Here is a 16,688-nt window from a genome sequence, read left to right as displayed (position 1 = left end):
TCCTCAAAATGTCAGAACAAAGCGTTAGAGCTTTAAGAGAAAAACAATAAATTGGTCTCTTATCAGCATTATGTAACTATTTTCTATAAGATTAACAGTTTGGTTCAGTATAAAATCCCAAATGGTGGGACTTCCAACACTACGCTGTAGAAGGTCAGCTACAATATACATGCTTTTATTAAAGGTGGTTCCCCATCTTTTATTTTGTTGCTACTCAGGTACAGCTTAACTGAGGGAAAGCTGTGACCCTTCTGTTAATTCTATCTAATTTAGTTGCATGTTATGGGTCCAACGCTGTAGTGTTTGTGCAGTTACCCCCATCTCACAAAGATGGGCCAGATCTGGTCCACACAGTCTCCAAAACAAACAGTAAAAAGCGCCACCCAGACCTGCCAACAATCTCTCTTAAGATATGAAACAGATGACAGCTCACATTTCAGATGGTAGGCATTAGTAAAGGTTTAACGAGGTCAGGGTTGATTTATGCGGCAGAGGGACAGAATCTGAGCTAGATTACACTAGCACTTGAAGCACGGATATTAATTCCTTAAAGGTCTTTTTTAATTCTCAGCAACCACCGTTACAGAAATGCAATCAGATCTTAAAACCACATTATGTGTAACTGAATAAAACTAGTTTTGTTATTCTAAATTTCCCCACTACAAAAAGAAATACCAGTTGGCCTGTTCTAAGTTGTAAGAAAAATATCAAAATCACTTTTTAAACATAGTTACAAAGGGATAACTTAAAAATAACACATTAGATGCCTATTTTCAATTCATTTAGTAACTTTATATTTTCCAATTGTAAACAGAAGATTTCTTTTTTTGCCTTTTCGCAGGGCAAAATTAATCTCATTTTTTATAGGACTACTTCAATATTGAGTAATTCTACACAAACAGCTCCAGAGGAAAGAATCCTCTGCTGCGAGACACGAGATGGAAATGTATTTCTGGAACACAGTATTAAAATCATGCACAACCTCCATACTATGATTGGGCTATGGATTCATACCTTTTAAGGGTTATACTGCTTTCTTGAGAAAAGCAAACAACCAAAAAAACCCCAAAGGTAGCCAGGGTGAGTACTAAGGATGATTACGACTGTATTAGCAAGCAAAATTTATGACAGAACATTCCTGTATTCAAAGATTTTATTTAAAATAATCAACATTTTTACATATTTTAGTTAGTGCTGTCAAAAGATTATTTGTTTTTCCCAACTTTCTTTTGAGTAATACTTTTTAGTCTCTTTGTTTTAGTACTCTTTTTTAGTGGAGTTGCTTTTTCCCCAACAAATGAATCATTGGAGTATCTTTTGGTTTTTAATGTGGTATTAACTCTGCTCTTAGGACCATGAGATCTATTTGGATTTTGCTGCTGTGCTTTCCCTTTCTCAACACAGCGCTTCACTCGCAGCTTTCTTCCCATTAGATCAGAGTTGTTGAGCTTCAGAGCAAGATGTACAGCATCTGTATTCTACAAAAGCAGACATTCAGTTTAAAGGTAGCATACTTCCAATTGCTGACTGTCAAATGCAGTTGTCCTTTTTTTTTTTCCCCCCCCTCTTGTAAGCAGAATTTTACAATAGACTGCACCAGACTGCTCGCTTTATTGAATGACACAACATCTCTGCTGTACTTGGAGACATGAGCAAACCTATACAGTCCACACCTCAGGCATTCTGAAACACAGATACTTGAAAACGAGTTCTCAAACAGCCTACACAAGATGTGAAAGAAAGAGGTGGAGAGATGAAAGAGGAAAAACAGGGGCAGGAGGGGGAATGGTACTGGGCTGGAGGAAACACTAAGGAGGATCACAGTGGGAGACTACTGAGAGAAGTCAAGCTGTACTGAACCTGAAGCAGGGTGAACTAATAAGATAACTGGCTCCTGAAAAGAATTCCACTTATACAGAAATACGTTAACATTCCATTTATGCCAAGGGAATTCATCATCTTTTCCTCCTTTAAATTTCTAATAAAAATTCATTTATTTCATCCCCAATATTTTGCAACTTTTCCTTGTACACAGACTAAAGTATTTGCTTCATATCTGCTTCCACAGGACTGGTCTTCCAAGCTACTTGTAACATACAAAAAAATGCTACTGTTTAGCACCATATATAAAGGCAAAAAATAAACAGGACATAAAGGCAAATCTCAATGCCGTTTGTGGAAAACTACCAGTGTCCTGAAGCATGCCGTTCATACATACCTCAAAGAGGATATAGCCAAAGCCTTTGCCCATGCCAGTCTGTCTGTCTCTCACAATTCGCACCGCTACTACATCTCCACAGTCAGAAAAGTGTTCTCGCACAGCATCATCGCTGATGTCTGCGGGCAAGTGCAATAAAACAGATGACTCTTCAGAGAGACAGATTTAGAAGTCCGACCAGAATCTTTTGCTTTACCAAATATTTTATATTTGCCCATTTTAGATTGAAGAACACACCTAGTCATTTAGAAAAATACCAGCAAGTTAACGATGCAGACTTTAGTTCAATTTATTTTGACAGTTACTGATTCTCTAGTTTTGAAGAGTACAATAAAACCAAATCACGAAGGAGAAAGAAGGCACAGTCTGAAACAAATTTTTCAAATAATTTCATTTATTGTTTGACTAGGGCAGAAATTAAGATTTGTGCTACATTTCTATAGCTCCCTCTTACGCCACAATCTATTTCTGGGAATTAATACCGATGATAACGAGCTTGGGCTGGCAGTTCTTTAGGTTTATGGCTCATTAATTGAAATGTGAATTTTAGGTGAGCAGGGGAGAAGAGATTTACAGCTTTTACCCACAGTTGCTATACCTCTATCCTGATAATGGCCACATGTGTGAGGTTTTCTCATGCCTATGCTATCAGAAAGACAAACACGATGCACCAATACCAAAATATAGGTTATTCTCTTTTGTGTATAGGTACACTTTGTACTATGGTAAATTACTTTACACAGGTATAATCATATCTGCACTACTGGGAAGGGCTGAACTTAATAGTACAGGTTTAATTAAAACAATAGGACTTAGATAGGCTGACAAGGGTTCAAGTTGCCACAGTTATTTCCAGAGCATTGTCAATGTCTGAACTATTTCTTCTGCAGGATGCACAAAGGAACACGCAGAACTGGCATAAGATCTACCCAACAGCCTTAAGAAATGTCACCAAACTCAGATTTGTCACCTATCCAGCTTTTCAGACAGCCCAAGTTTTAGGCTGAAGTCTAAACCTGTTTGTTTGGCATTACTGACAGCAGTATGTTACATAGCTCTGTGTCAGGTCACAGGCACAGGGCATACCTTCATCCTGTATATTTATACATCCACACCACCCCAAAATTACGCGTTCATCCCAAGCAACCTTGACTCCATTAATACCCTTCATGTGGACCTCACTTGACAGAGATCCCTTCATCTACTCTCCACCCTACTTAGAAAAAGCTGAATGCTCATTAAGCACTGACTTGAACTATACAGTAGGAATCACCTCCACACACTAACAACCAATTGCCAATAACTGCCTGTACGGAGTTGTTCGCTCTGCGGCTCACAAACAGCATCGAAATCAGAAGCCGTCACTGTGTATTACTTGGAAGTGGTTCACACAGAAGTAGTAGTATATCTTTGACAGTTTAGGGAATCTTTGGCCTAAGTAGTTCAGTCATATTTATCTAAAAAAAAAAAAAAATCATCAAGTAACAATAAACTAAAAAAGTGCTTGTATTTCTAGCAATAACAACACAAGAAAACAATTCACCTGCAGAATTTGCCAGAAACTTACAACTCCTTTAGGTGTTTCAGTCAAAAGTTACATGAGCTATGTTGTGAAATAATGTGAAATAACGGCACAATCCATTTTAGACTCACCATATGAGAGATTTCCCAAGAATATAGACCGTTTATTGTCATGCTAAACAAAACAAAGAAGAAATACAAGACATTAAGTTATTTGTTAGAGAGAGAAAAAAAAAAAAAAAAAGAAAGGTCCTTTTCAAGTCACGTATATTACTTACTGAATTGTTTTTTGATGCAAGGTCAACTCTGATGTGAAATCCACTAGCAATTTGTGTTCCATTTCTTTTGTAGCCAAAAGAAAAAAAGAAGATTTTAAAAAGAAAACAGAATAATCCAATGAATAAGTAGGACTTAATTTACAAAGTCAGCATTATTCCGTAAGCAAATTCCCTTTTAAGTTCAAAGAAATGTTTTTATTCTGATTCAAGCAGAACAGAGGCAGCAGTTTAAATTTAACACCTTTGTAAATCCACCTGTTCAACGGAGGATGAGGAATAAAGTTGAAACTTACTTTTTTAGAGCTTTAATGGCATCACATTCTTCCTTAAAAACAACATAAGCATTGATGTACTTCATGTTAGGGTGTACCTTACGCCTGAAGGAGGGAAAAGATGCATATTGTTTAAATAATTCTCAGACAAAGCATGCACCGTGCACGCGCACTTCTTGTTAAACGCATTTATGCCTCCTCTGTTTCACACACGACTTTAAGGGAGGTGAAGTTGTTATTGTTGAAGACAGAACTAGCCTCTCGTGTCCAACACGGTTCCAATGTACATCTTATACAGTCTGTATATGCACCCTGACTAAATTTCCTCAGCTCATAAATACAACCAAAGGAATTTAAGATTTTTAGCACTTCATCTTTCTCTTTCCTAAAAAGTAAGAAATGTAACCTACATAACTAATTACTTACTACTGTAACAGATACACAATTCTTTTTTTCCTGTTATGAAAAAATTTACCTACATGTAAAAATAATTACAAAAGTCAAAGATATACAAAAGAAAAAAAAAAGAACATAGCCAAATGTATAACAACAAACAAATTATTTTTGCAATGAAAAATAAAGCATGAAAATCACAAGTGGAACCTACTTTATGGCTGCTAACTTTTTGGATAAAGTATCTTCTGCTGGAACCTATAAGATAAACAGAGCCTTAGGTAAGTGCCTCTTATGTCCATCTTGCTTAAATATTTGTTCTAGAAGACCAAGAGGCACTCAAACAGGTACTGTTCCCGCTCAGAGTAACACAGCCAATACACTGAGCAACGGTAAATGGCTATTCCTACAGATGACCCAGGAAGACCTCAAAATTTTATAGGTTGCTTTGACTTACTCTGTTACGTTTCTTGAGTTCCAAGATGGTTATCTTCAGTTATTTAACACATTATACTGATCTGCAAACAGAATGTCCTTGCTACTGTAACTCAAAAATACCTGAATAATACCTTAGCTAAACAGCAATAATAAAGGCATTCCTCTCACAGAGGAAATACAATTCTGATGATATTAGGTGCTATTAAAGGAACAGTAAAATACAATGAAAGGAAAGATGTATCTAGCCTCTCCAAGGCTACAATTCTAAAGGGGGGGGGGGAGGGGATGGAGGGGGAGGGAAATAAACAAACAGCCAAGCCTGTTTCTGAAAAAATGAAGACATACGCCTTATGAATACTAGACTTTAAGATCAGCAAATTGATGTTATTAAAGGAAAGAACATACCACAGAACGGAAGCGAATGGATTCTATTTGTCCATACTCTTTAAAAAGAGACTTCAGCATCTAAACAGAAGACATTTTAGATATTCAGTACATTTTTGCATCCTGGAAATAAGAATTATTATTGTTGAAAATAACGTAAAAAAATCTTACTAACAAGTATTTCATTTCACTCATATGAGGTAGGAAATATTAGCCGACTTTTACGCATCCACGACAATAATTTATAACGCTGAAAGGGCTATTAAAACATGCAAGCAATTTATAATGATTTCTGTGTTTCTTATGGCAGCTTCGTACCCTATTGATTGCTGCAACTGAATTCATACATCTTACTATAAAAAGGTATAATAAATTGAAAATATTTTATGCAGCAATCTAAAGTATTATATGGATTCAAAAATCAGATGCAGGTTCTAGCTTTGTACTCCTAGTTCTCATTTAATATAAGTCTTGCTACTGAAAAAGGAATTAATTAATTATACTGAAGAAAGAGCAACTGCATCCACTGCTATAAACAGCCTATCTCAAATAAAAAAAATAATTTTAAGAAGTGTGAGATTGCCTCTAACAGTTTCTGATAATGAGCATTATTTTCTACTTCCACAGAAAGCAATTTTATTCACGGATATGTGATTTCTCAACTGGAGACGTTCCCCTTAAACAAAGGGCTGCCGTAATTCTTTTCATTCCTTTAACTGACAGCATCCACTCACATACCTGAGCAGTACAGTTGACAGGTAAATTTCCAACAAACACTGTTCTTCTGTTTTTTATCGTTTCCTCAGCTTCATTTCTTTCCTTTTGTTGTTTTACCGTAATACCTGTATTTGAATTAATGACACTTTTGGTGATGGCGTGAGAAGTTCGTTTTTTTGGCTTCTCTTTGCTCTGAAACTCTTTTCGCTCCTCTTCTTCATCTGCCTGTTCCAAAGCACTCTCCCTTTTCAGAAAAATATATACAAATTATAATTGATGGGAAAAAGCAGGCTTTTGAGGTCAAAGCAGCAAAGCCTCCAAGATAAATATTTTAAATGAAGACATTTAAGATAAGATTTTCAAACATGTTTTCCCTCATTATTATGCATTAAACAAACAGATCTGATCATTCTGCAATAGAAAAAAAATAATTTCCTGTCCTAACGACCCTGCGTCCATTATTTAGTAGGTGTAATAAAGAAAGAATTCAGAAGTAAATCATGTTTTATATTGTCTAGAGTTTAAGGGGAAAAAAAGAAAAGCATTTTTGTCTTTGTACACTAAGACTAAGGAAGAATTAAATTCTTCCCAACATCCAGGGCTCTTGCGACTGACAATTCTTTGAGATAAATGAACGATAAGCAGATCCGAAGAAGCCTCTGAAATGCTACAAGCACCAGAACAGCAAACAAATGATAATGTTTCACGGGCACAGAAGATGCAACAGCACAGAGCGTCAGAAAGAGGATATGGTGTAAGCCTCATCAAGAGCTATATTGAAGTGAATTTCACTATGCATGAGCTATACAGAACATAACTTTGTCCACGGTTTGACAGTATCTTCAGCTCACCCTGCATTTTTCAGAGAAGGGGTGATATTCATGTAAGCCTCCAAAACAGTTCTGTGTCACAGCAATACTATTAGTCTAGAGGCAAGCATGCTAAGGACCGCTATCTCAAGCAGCTTGCTCCTACTGGAACTGCCTCTGCTACTCTGCCTGCAGGTCTCTTCCATAAAGCCAACTGCAGTTGAAAGTACCACCTACACCAGAACAGGACAACATCTAAATCTACACGCCCTCTAGGCAGCTCCTTAACAGGGTGGTTTTTTTTTTTTTTTTTTTAAATTTCATGGAGTTAGGACCTATCTCTTCCAAGAAGCTGATATATTTATTCCTTCCCGCGGCAAATTATAGGGAGTTATCGATGCAACAATAACACTCTTAAAACATAAAGTTAAAGTGAATAGTAGAGCAGAACTTAATATTGATTCACGAAGCTCACAATCTTATGATTAATCTAACCAGGATTGTATTTTTTTTAAATCTTACCACAAAAGCATCATCTACTCACCTGTTTGCCAGTTTTTTCTCTGCTTTTGAAAGCTCCTTCTTTTTGGCCTTCTTCACTCTTACAGGAGGTTCTTGTCTGATAGATGAGCTGTGATCTTCTGACACTTTCTCCACTTCTTCTGTATGCTTTCTCTTCTTATTTTCCTTAAAAAATTGTAGAAGATATTAACTTGGAAAATAAATCTCCCCAAACATTCTACAATTATTCTATACATTGCAGTTTATTTGGAATGCCACTGACAGAAGCCACTAACTCTACAAGAAGAGATGTTTCCTACATCTCTTTCTCCAGTCATTGTTGCACTGATCCTACTGGTCTCACTCACCCTTGTCACATCATTTCTACCCTTAACCGAATCACCGTAATAACAGCAGTTTATGAAAAGCAATCAGTGCTAAGTAACTTACATTTCAGAAAGCCATAAAAAGAGCCAATGCATAAAAATAGCCATGGTCTTAATGCAAGAGAGTAACATGAATTATCTGTCCCTGAGAAAATCATCTGCCCTCCTGCCCCTCCCAGTAAAAGCTGTCTATTTGTATTTGCATAACATGAAGAAAAAAATGACACAGATCAGAACTGCTCATCCAGGATATGTTTTAAAACAGTTTAAAAGACCCGTTGAATGCCCGTGCTACATGAAATAGGTATCCTCAGAACAGTCATCTACCATGCCAGCATGTAAGTTTTCTGAGAGGAATTTATGGCCTTGCTTAGCCAAGCCCCCCTTTTCCATAGCCTGGAAAAGGGGCAACGGTTATTTTCAGAAAGATGCTATTCTCTTCTGAGCATGGCACGATGAGCGTGCACTTCTCTTAGGACGAAATCCTGCCCTATTTCACATACTGTGGGGATAAGTCAGGGCTGATTCACAGAAGGATTGTGGAGAAAACAACGTTGAGGCCTTTGAGCGCAACGCTTCTTCCAGAAAGGAGGAAAGACTTGCTGCGTTACCCAAAACCCACTGCAAAGTGCTTGGCCACAGAACAATACTTTTTGTCTAACAAAACTGTGATGCAACAGGCCTCAGAGGTGTCTGGACACATAAAGGGTATGTGCCATAGGTACAGCTACTGCTTCTGAATGGCTCCGTTTGTGTGAGCAGATTTCCTTTAAAGTTTGTTTACGTCGTAAGTAACAAACACAACCACTAGTCATGTGAGAGAGGCAGCATGCATATTCCCCACCAAAATAATGGTTTTAAGGATACAGTACCCTAGTATCATCAAAAAAAGATCGTTTCCCTTTCGAACAAAAACAGAAGGGCCAACTGTAATTATTTGGTGTTTTCAATACGTGAGTAGGAAGACAAAAGTAAACTGCTGCACTGCAAAAACAATAACAGACCACAAAAAGCTATGAAACTTAAAACTTTTGCTCACAAAAGCTAGCTACACCCAAGAGGAGCATCACTTTTGCATCCGATGTCGGAATTCACGCAGCCCACAGAAGCAGCGAGCTCGTGCACGGAATCGCTTCGCCGTCCTCACAGGCACGCACCGCCAAAGGACGCGCCGGGGACTGCGTCGCCGCCGCCTTCCGCTCCTCCGCAGGCCAGCACGAGGCTCACCCCGCAGGCTCGGCTCGGCTCACCTCCCCTCACCGACCCGAAGCCCGCGGACGCGGCGGCGGCACTTACCCTGGGCACGGCCACCCACACCGGCGGCGCCGCGGCCCCGCTGAAGAGCTGCGCGAGCGGCCGCTCTGCCGCCGCCGCCGCCTCGCCGGGGAAGAGGCTGTTGACCACCTGACCGACCACGTACTCCCCGCTCCGGCCCCTGCAGCACGGGAGAACAGCGTCAGAGCAACGGCCGCCCGCCGTGGGGAGAGGGAGGGGGAGAGGGAAGCGGGAGGGCGCGCGCTGACGCACCCCGCCGGCGGCGGCGGCGGCGGCGGGTCTCGCAGAGCGTCCCGACGCGCCCTCATGGCGGCCCGCGCTGCCGCAGGGGTAGCGACAAGAGGCTGGCGGCCTCCGTCGTCACTTCCGGCCTCGTCACGTGCCCGGCCCGCGCGGGGCGGGGCGGGGCCTCCGCGGCGGGTGGCCGTTGGGCCGTTAACGGCCTCGGTGCCCCGCGCGCCGCAGCCGGGCGCGGTAGGGAGTTTTGCACCGCAACGTTAGCAGCTTGGGAACACGCGTGGCTGAAGCTCGCGCTCGTAACGTTTCTGTGACGTGCGGCTTTGCAGCTGCTCATGAGAGTGAAGTGTTAATGAGAAATAAGAACGCATTTCATTCGCAGCACTGCATATAAAGTAGGGGTGGCAAACTTCAGGGCGGTGAACTCAAAAGAGTGCCTGACAACATGTTTGCAGGAGTCGTTTCCGAAAGCGCAAACAAGATGAACAGTTACAGCCGGTTTCCGACATGGAGGCACTTCATGAGCCTGCTTCCAGCCAGGAAATTCTGCTGTTATTAGCTGATAGAAATAAAACTATGCGGATATCTATAAAGTTCTCTCCATCTTCCATTATAAACCCTATCCCTTCATCAACAACTTCACCTAATGCAAAAATTTGTTTCCTACAAATCACACACCAGTGTCACGTTAACCACTTTCATGTGGATATAAGCTTTTCTGAGACAGGGTGTTATATTCCCATTCATGGGCCTGTTCTACGTGTTTTGCTATGGTTTTAATAATCTAAAAACATGCAAAATATTACCTACAGGAGTTGCACACATGTTGAAAAATAAACTGATACACTGTTTCATTTATTTTCCTGACAGGCTGAGCTCCAAATCAGCTGTGCTTAGTAGTTTGAGAAGGGATACAAAACTTATTCCATTACCTTTTTCTGTCTTCTCACGCTGCTTCTACCTAGAACAGCTTTATAAGCGATTCGGGATGTCAGAAGTTGTTTAAAAAAAAAAAAAAAAGCAGCGTTGCTTTGCTTTATAAAAGTAACGTTTGCCCCGTGATGCTGTGGAAGTCTTTCTTATGGCATCCACGCTATTATATGTGAGTGTATTTTGGACAAGTTCTCTTTGTTGTTGTTATCCATCCAGCACCCAAGGCGACATTTCTAACAAATCAACACCAGTTAAAAAGCCTGGCTAGTAGAAGCATCCATGCCAAGCTAAGGGTAGGAAAAATAGCAGCAGCTTTGAGCCCCATTTTTATTAAAATGAGCATGAAACAGCATGATAAGCCTTTGCTCCACAAACTAAGGCAGAACAGGCAAGTTAATGCCACTCAGTACAGGGCAATGCAGAAGTCTGAGCTAACTCTGGGGCTAATAGGTTCCTACCAGTGCAGGGCAGGGCTCTGGTAAACAAAAACGCTAGCTGATAGCCCAGCCATAGCATTCCCAGATCAGCAGAGGATGCACCTCTGAGCTAACTAGCCCCATCTCACAACAGGGCTAAGTTAGCTTGCGTGCATCATCACCCTGACACAGTTACACTGCTTCATTTCCACAGCCCAGCACAGTCCCAGGCTGAAGCTTCCATTCTTTTTGGTCTGTGCTGAGCAACAAGCTCAGGCCACACCACTGCTGAAAGATCAAATGAAAATTTATGGAAAAGGGGTTGCCCAGATGACTTCATTAAGGTGCCTAATCGCCAGAGTGACCTAACACACGTTGTTAGGTAGAAAGCATCCTTTTGGGGCTCACACATTCCCTTTTACAGTTCACCTTAAGAGGAACCTGAGAAAGCATTAGGTAATGTGTAGGGGAGCCGAAGAATACCTAAAGTGGAATAGCTTCCATGACTGGATGGTCTGAAGTAGTTTTTAGCAAATATTACAAGCAAAAGTAGGTTACAGAAAGACTACAGAGCCATGGGCTATAAGGCCATCAAAATAGGTCATCCCAAAATACTGCTTAGGCAGTCAGGCTCCACAATTGTCACATCTGTACCTAGGATCTGAAGAGCAGGCCTTTACAGAAGGCATCAAAAATCATTCTGATGAAAAATCCATGAAACCCAGTACTTCTCAGGGGATCCCAGAAGATTGTAACCCAAGGAACAAGGAAAGCAGAAAGCAGCCATACCTCTTTCTCCCAGCTTCTCTCTGTAACCAGTGGAGCTTAAGCGCTCTGGATCATCCTGTTTATGCAGCTACATGAATGAGACTAGGCAACTGTTCCAACTGGAAAAGACTCTCTTCTCTGTTAGGTTAATTCTCACACAGATCATTGTCCAACCCAGCTCACCATGCAGCTGATGCTTAAGGAAGTTTGATCCGTTACTAAAAACCCCTCTGAAATTAGGCACCTATTCTCTTCCCAGATCTGCCTGGCCAGAATGTAATTTTAAACGCTGGCTCTTGTGGTAACAATTGGCAAAGGGTATAAAATTACCAAGAACTCAAAGGCTGAAGCAAAGAGGAACAGCTCTTCCTTTGTAAGATCTTAGGCATCTCAGACCCTTTTTTTTCAGCTGTGAGGGTTAGCAGTTCTGTTGGCACTGATGTCCAATTGGGTGTGTAACAAATGATCCAGCTTTGACAAAGGTAAAGCGTTAGTCTTGACATACGCACCAGGCATCCTGTGTCTGCCTTTCTGGATGCTGGGAAAGGTAGATACCTGCCCCTGCTATTTCAGTCATGCAAACTCTAACAGCCCTTCATTGACTGTGACAACCCAAGAGAATACAGGAATCCTTAACAACTGGCAGGTGTCTGCTATGACACTTATGTTGGCATTTCTAATGTATCGCGACATGACAGAGCTCTTGCAAAGCTTCATAGGTGTCACTGGTGGAGTAGAGCAGGCTGAACTAGTGAAATACATCAAGATTACACTGGACAAAAGTTCAGCTGGCTGGTAATTTTCAAAGACTGACAATTACTGAAGCTCAACAAAAGGCTCATGGCCTCCCGAGAGTCTACCAGGGAGCCCTAAGGCAGACAGAGGAGGAAGGTTTCCTGGTATGACGGAAACCACACAGTAGCAAGTACAAGCATTCGTGGCAACTGCAAAGGGAGTCAAGGGCAATGCAGACAGGCTTCAGGTAAGGTTTGCCTTCTCATAAGACGCTTTCAAAAAAAGCATTTCCTGATAGTCTACACTCATAGCTAAATGGTATCTCAAAGGTGAGACGCACAGAATTCTGTCACGCAGCCAAGGCGAGAAGCACAAATGAGGGGTAGTGCGTCTCACTCTGCCTTTAAAGGCTGTTTCATTGAGCAGACACTCGAGTGTGGACACAGCCCAGCAATCACCTTCCCAGCCTGCAGGCTGGGCAGGAAGCAGAGCCATGCTTAAAGCAGCATTAAAATACGTAACCTGGGGGGGGGGGGGGAAATCACATTTGACTTACTGCAACTTGGGGTAAATTTGCCTGGCTAACAGTTTGCCAAAGATATCTTCATTTGTCCAAATCACAATGGATATGAACACTGGAGAATATCATTTCCAGTCACACTTCAGAGAAGTGCAACAGAAGACATCCAGAACAGACTTTAATTAAGTCATTAAACCACATGAGAAGTATAGCAAAAATGAAACAGTCTCTATATTAAAAAATAGTAAAAAATCCTCATTTATGTGAAAATTTTCACCTTAATTTTGGAGGCATGGGGAGGTGGCTAATAAGGAATTATTCAGTTCTCCATTATTCCTCATTTTAAATGAGTAAACAAACCAACCCTCTCACAGAACAAGGGTCAACACCTGCCTTTTCCAAGCAAAAAGGCTGTCATTAAAACTAAAAGCTGATCAAGGACTAGTAGTGAAAGGCTGAATTTGTTCTTTTCTCAGTTCCCTGTTAAATCAATACCAGTTACACCCAATGGCTGAAGGCAGACCTGAACTCTTGAGGGCTCTGATCCTGCTAAATTTGAACATATGTAAATATTATCCTCTTGAGTAGCCCCACAGAAGTCATGAAGATTATTTCTGGTAGTCTCAGGTTACTGCCAATTATCAGAGTCAAATTATAATAAAAAAAAAATCATCAGTAATCTATCATTTTGCATGTGCAACTAAAGGTTTCGCTTCTACCAAATCTCAACTTAGTCAGGTGATATTAGAAGTCAGCAACTACCTTAAGCAGCTTTCTTTTACATTTTCAAACTACCTGAATTCACATGCATCAAAATCCATCTTTATTTCAACTGGTGCAGCCTTAGTAACGGTAATGGTACACGTAAGTAATAAGCCAAGTTCTCCCATTCCGCTGAAACAAACGACGAATTTGCATAAATTGCTAAGAGGAAAACTGGCCTAACGTATTTGATCTAACTTACCTTTATCTGCTTATTACACCGTATTTGCTAAGCTGATTCTATAGCTTAGTGTCATTTAATGAACACACTAAGATTACTTAATTAAACTGTTAGAAACAAAATCAGGGATTCACAAACTATGGCATTTTATTTCAGAGGCCTTTGCTTACATTTGTACAATATATTACATAATTCTCCATTTTCTGCAGAACCTAATATATATTTTATAGCTTTTTTCTATAAGCTTTTCCTTCAACGTCTGTCAACAAATTTTTACAGTCCTGTACAATTCTGAATACTTTGAAACCATTTTCAATAAAATCAGTTAACCTTAAGCACACACTACGAAGACTGAAAATGCTTTTCTTAGAAAAGTCAAATGTAAAGGATTCTGACACTCTAGCATCTACAAACAAAATGCTTTGAATTCTTACATGTTGTATTGCCAGAAAACAAAGAAAAAACATGCCAGCCCCTATTTCCCCAGCCAAAAGAAGTACACAGAACTACAATCAAAACAGTAAAACAATCTGTACAATAAAGTACTGTGTATTAACAGTGCCAGGTATTAAATAGCTTGAATGAACACTTCCGCAATATACAAATGTCTTACAAAGGTATATAATTAACAGGAGAGAGCTCAGGATTCATACAACATAAAATCAATACAAGTGAAAACAGTTTGCAGTTGGTTTTGGAATTTGTACAAGGCATTTAAAAAAAAATTAAATGTCTACCACTCAGCTAGCTATTTATTTAAAAACAACTATCCTTTTGTGGCAGTGTTCATATCAGCAACCACAAATTATAACCACACACCTCACTCCTCCTTGAAGTCCTCTCAATTGAAGCTCATAATAAAATAAGCATTACAAATGAAATATTTGTTGCTTTAAGGGAAAAGAAACATTTACAAGAAAACACAAAAATATAACTGTTATAATCCATTATGAATAAATATACACTTTAAACTGGCTAAATACAATCTTTATACATTGTTTAAGATTTAATACAGTTTGTTAGCCATTTTCTTCCTTTTTCATAATGTATTTTATCAAAATTAAAAAAAAATACTGATTTATAGAAAAATGGCAAAGTACAGTAGTTTCATTCCAATTAATGGGTTATTAAAACCCAGAGTAACCTATTTAAGCCTAATTCAAACCTGTAAACATTAGTCAGTCTTTTTTTTTTTTAAAGGAATCCTCATATTTGGTTATCAGGACTGATGTCAAACATCCTACTAACTGCAGGTTTTGAATTGAATACATGTGCTTGACTTATACAGTTAAAGCCACTATCAGGTGACTTAGCAGTTAAAAAACAATTAGCTTGTACAAATGAAAATAGGTTCAATATTTGTCATAAATAAATGGAAAAATATCAAATGTTCCAGCTTTAACAAAATACCAGGGAATACATGTACAGTAAGCCTTACCACATTTAATTAGGCCAACCCAACAACTGTATGCTTACTGTACTGTCTCTACAGGCAGTGAACAGCCTCCATTTGCCACAGTGGAAGGCCTTCGAGTCACTAGACTTACAATTCCCAGACAAGTTGGAAACAATTATTGCTTGAGGAAAAGCAGTTTGTTGTACTTTTTCTTCATAAAAGTGCACTTAAGTGCAAAGTTAGCTTGTCAAGAAACAACTTTAAATACAAAATAGTGCTTGTCTGAATTTTGTGCCACTGTGCAGTATAAAAAAAAAAGAAGAAAAAAAAGAAAAAAAAAAAGTGGCCCTCAGCAGCCATTAAGTGCAAAGTGCTTTGGCAAGTCCTGCTGTCACCTGCACTCAACTGACATTCCATTTTGTGATGAACTTGACATAGATGGTTCTGCTAAAGTTAACATAACCGCAGCTGTAATGGAACTAGAAGAAGGTGATGAGGAAGAAGATGATGTAGTAGCAGCACCTGCAGGGGAAGAACAACATACATTTTTAAAATCTACAAAATAAAGCAAAAAGTGTTTTGCCAGCTAAGAAGGATTAATTAGTATATAGTGACTCCAGGAACTAACCCCTGATAATTAAAAAGAAAGAAGAAAGTTCTCCTTTCCCCTTCCTTCCCCTAGCTTTCAAGGGAAATATTTTAGAAGATAATTTGGGCTATATCTAAGGCATTGCACTTGGCAGCCCTGGTTTGTTGATCATCCAGCTCAAGAACCTTGCCAGAGGAGTATGCTAGGGCTCATTCCTGAGCCACCAGCATTGCCAAAAGTTCCCTTCCTTTCCAGCAGAAACAAGCATAGGTAGACCCTGCCCCAGCATTGAATCTGCATGTACAACCTGCTTTGGGAACTGCGAAGGAACTGTTTTGTGCAGCCACAAAAGCCTACTAGGCACAGCCTATTTTAAAGTCTTTCTTCTTATAATCAGTGTACTGTTAAATGTGCACATAAAGCAAGACACAGAGAGAATAATCCTTTCAATACTATTAGAAGCAGGCGCACTAGAATATTGCCTTCAGCATTAAGTAAAGCAGGAAATGGTTTGATCGTCTCCCTTAGATTCATGAAATAAAGCACTTATGTTAATGGGAGAGCATTAACTAGATGCACAAGCAATATTACAGTAAATTATAATACAACTTGGAAAAAAGAAATAAGCTACTCAATCTTGGATACATCCTTCACTGCACAGAAAAAACTATTAAAACTTTTCTATAAAAAGTAGCTCTGCCTAAACAAAACAAACAAACAAAAAACACCCAGAAAAACACTGCTTGCCTTTTTAATTTTTTTTTTTTTTCCCCTTTACATAGGATTAAAAGTCACTGGATACCTGAACTATACCTTTTAAGGATCATAAAATATTTGTATACAGCTTTTTCTGTTTTGAAAAGGACTCCTAAGGGCACGCATCTTCCTCAAAACTATCCAAACCTTATCAACACCAGCCATGATGACCTGTGATTTACCCTTCTAAAAGTAAAATGTAG

At 39.5% G+C, this 16,688-nt stretch overlaps 2 protein-coding genes across 5 annotated transcripts in view; both read right to left on the bottom strand.

Annotated features, from left to right (window-relative positions):
- Window positions 1-1,139: 1,139 nt before the first annotated feature.
- RBM34 (RNA binding motif protein 34) lies at window positions 1,140-9,580 on the bottom strand. Its single transcript, XM_068938993.1, has 11 exons — window positions 9,445-9,580; window positions 9,214-9,352; window positions 7,575-7,717; window positions 6,243-6,465; window positions 5,526-5,585; window positions 4,897-4,940; window positions 4,311-4,394; window positions 4,018-4,081; window positions 3,872-3,914; window positions 2,219-2,337; window positions 1,140-1,478 (listed from the first exon to the last, which is right to left on the bottom strand). The coding sequence occupies exons 1-11, from the start codon at window positions 9,498-9,500 to the stop codon at window positions 1,206-1,208; spliced, it is 1,248 nt and encodes a 415-aa protein (XP_068795094.1). The 5' UTR covers window positions 9,501-9,580; the 3' UTR covers window positions 1,140-1,205.
- A 4,293-nt stretch (window positions 9,581-13,873) lies between these two features.
- The window catches only part of ARID4B (AT-rich interaction domain 4B), a 95,701-nt gene continuing 92,886 nt past the window's right edge, over window positions 13,874-16,688 (bottom strand). For all 4 annotated transcript variants that reach the window (XM_068938981.1, XM_068938983.1, XM_068938984.1 and 1 more), the window contains one exon: window positions 13,874-15,662. In XM_068938981.1, coding sequence (XP_068795082.1) covers window positions 15,532-15,662 — 131 coding nt within the window. In that variant the 3' untranslated portion in view covers window positions 13,874-15,531. The remainder of the gene's footprint in view (window positions 15,663-16,688) is intronic.

The sequence above is a fragment of the Struthio camelus genome, chromosome 3 (assembly GCF_040807025.1).
Source record: "Struthio camelus isolate bStrCam1 chromosome 3, bStrCam1.hap1, whole genome shotgun sequence".
NCBI classification, from domain to species: domain Eukaryota; kingdom Metazoa; phylum Chordata; class Aves; order Struthioniformes; family Struthionidae; genus Struthio; species Struthio camelus.
This window is presented reverse-complemented; position numbering and strand designations above follow the sequence as displayed.

Coding starts and splice junctions, on each gene's coding strand:
- RBM34 (XM_068938993.1), bottom strand. CDS start 9,500: ATGAGGGCGCGTCGGGACGCTCTGCGAGACCCGCCGCCGCCGCCGCCG. Junction 9,353..9,444: donor CCGCCGCCGCCGCCGGCGGG/GTGCGTCAGCGC, acceptor CCCGTGCTGCAG/GGGCCGGAGCGGGGAGTACG. Junction 4,941..5,525: donor CCATTCGCTTCCGTTCTGTG/GTATGTTCTTTC, acceptor TTTATCTTATAG/GTTCCAGCAGAAGATACTTT.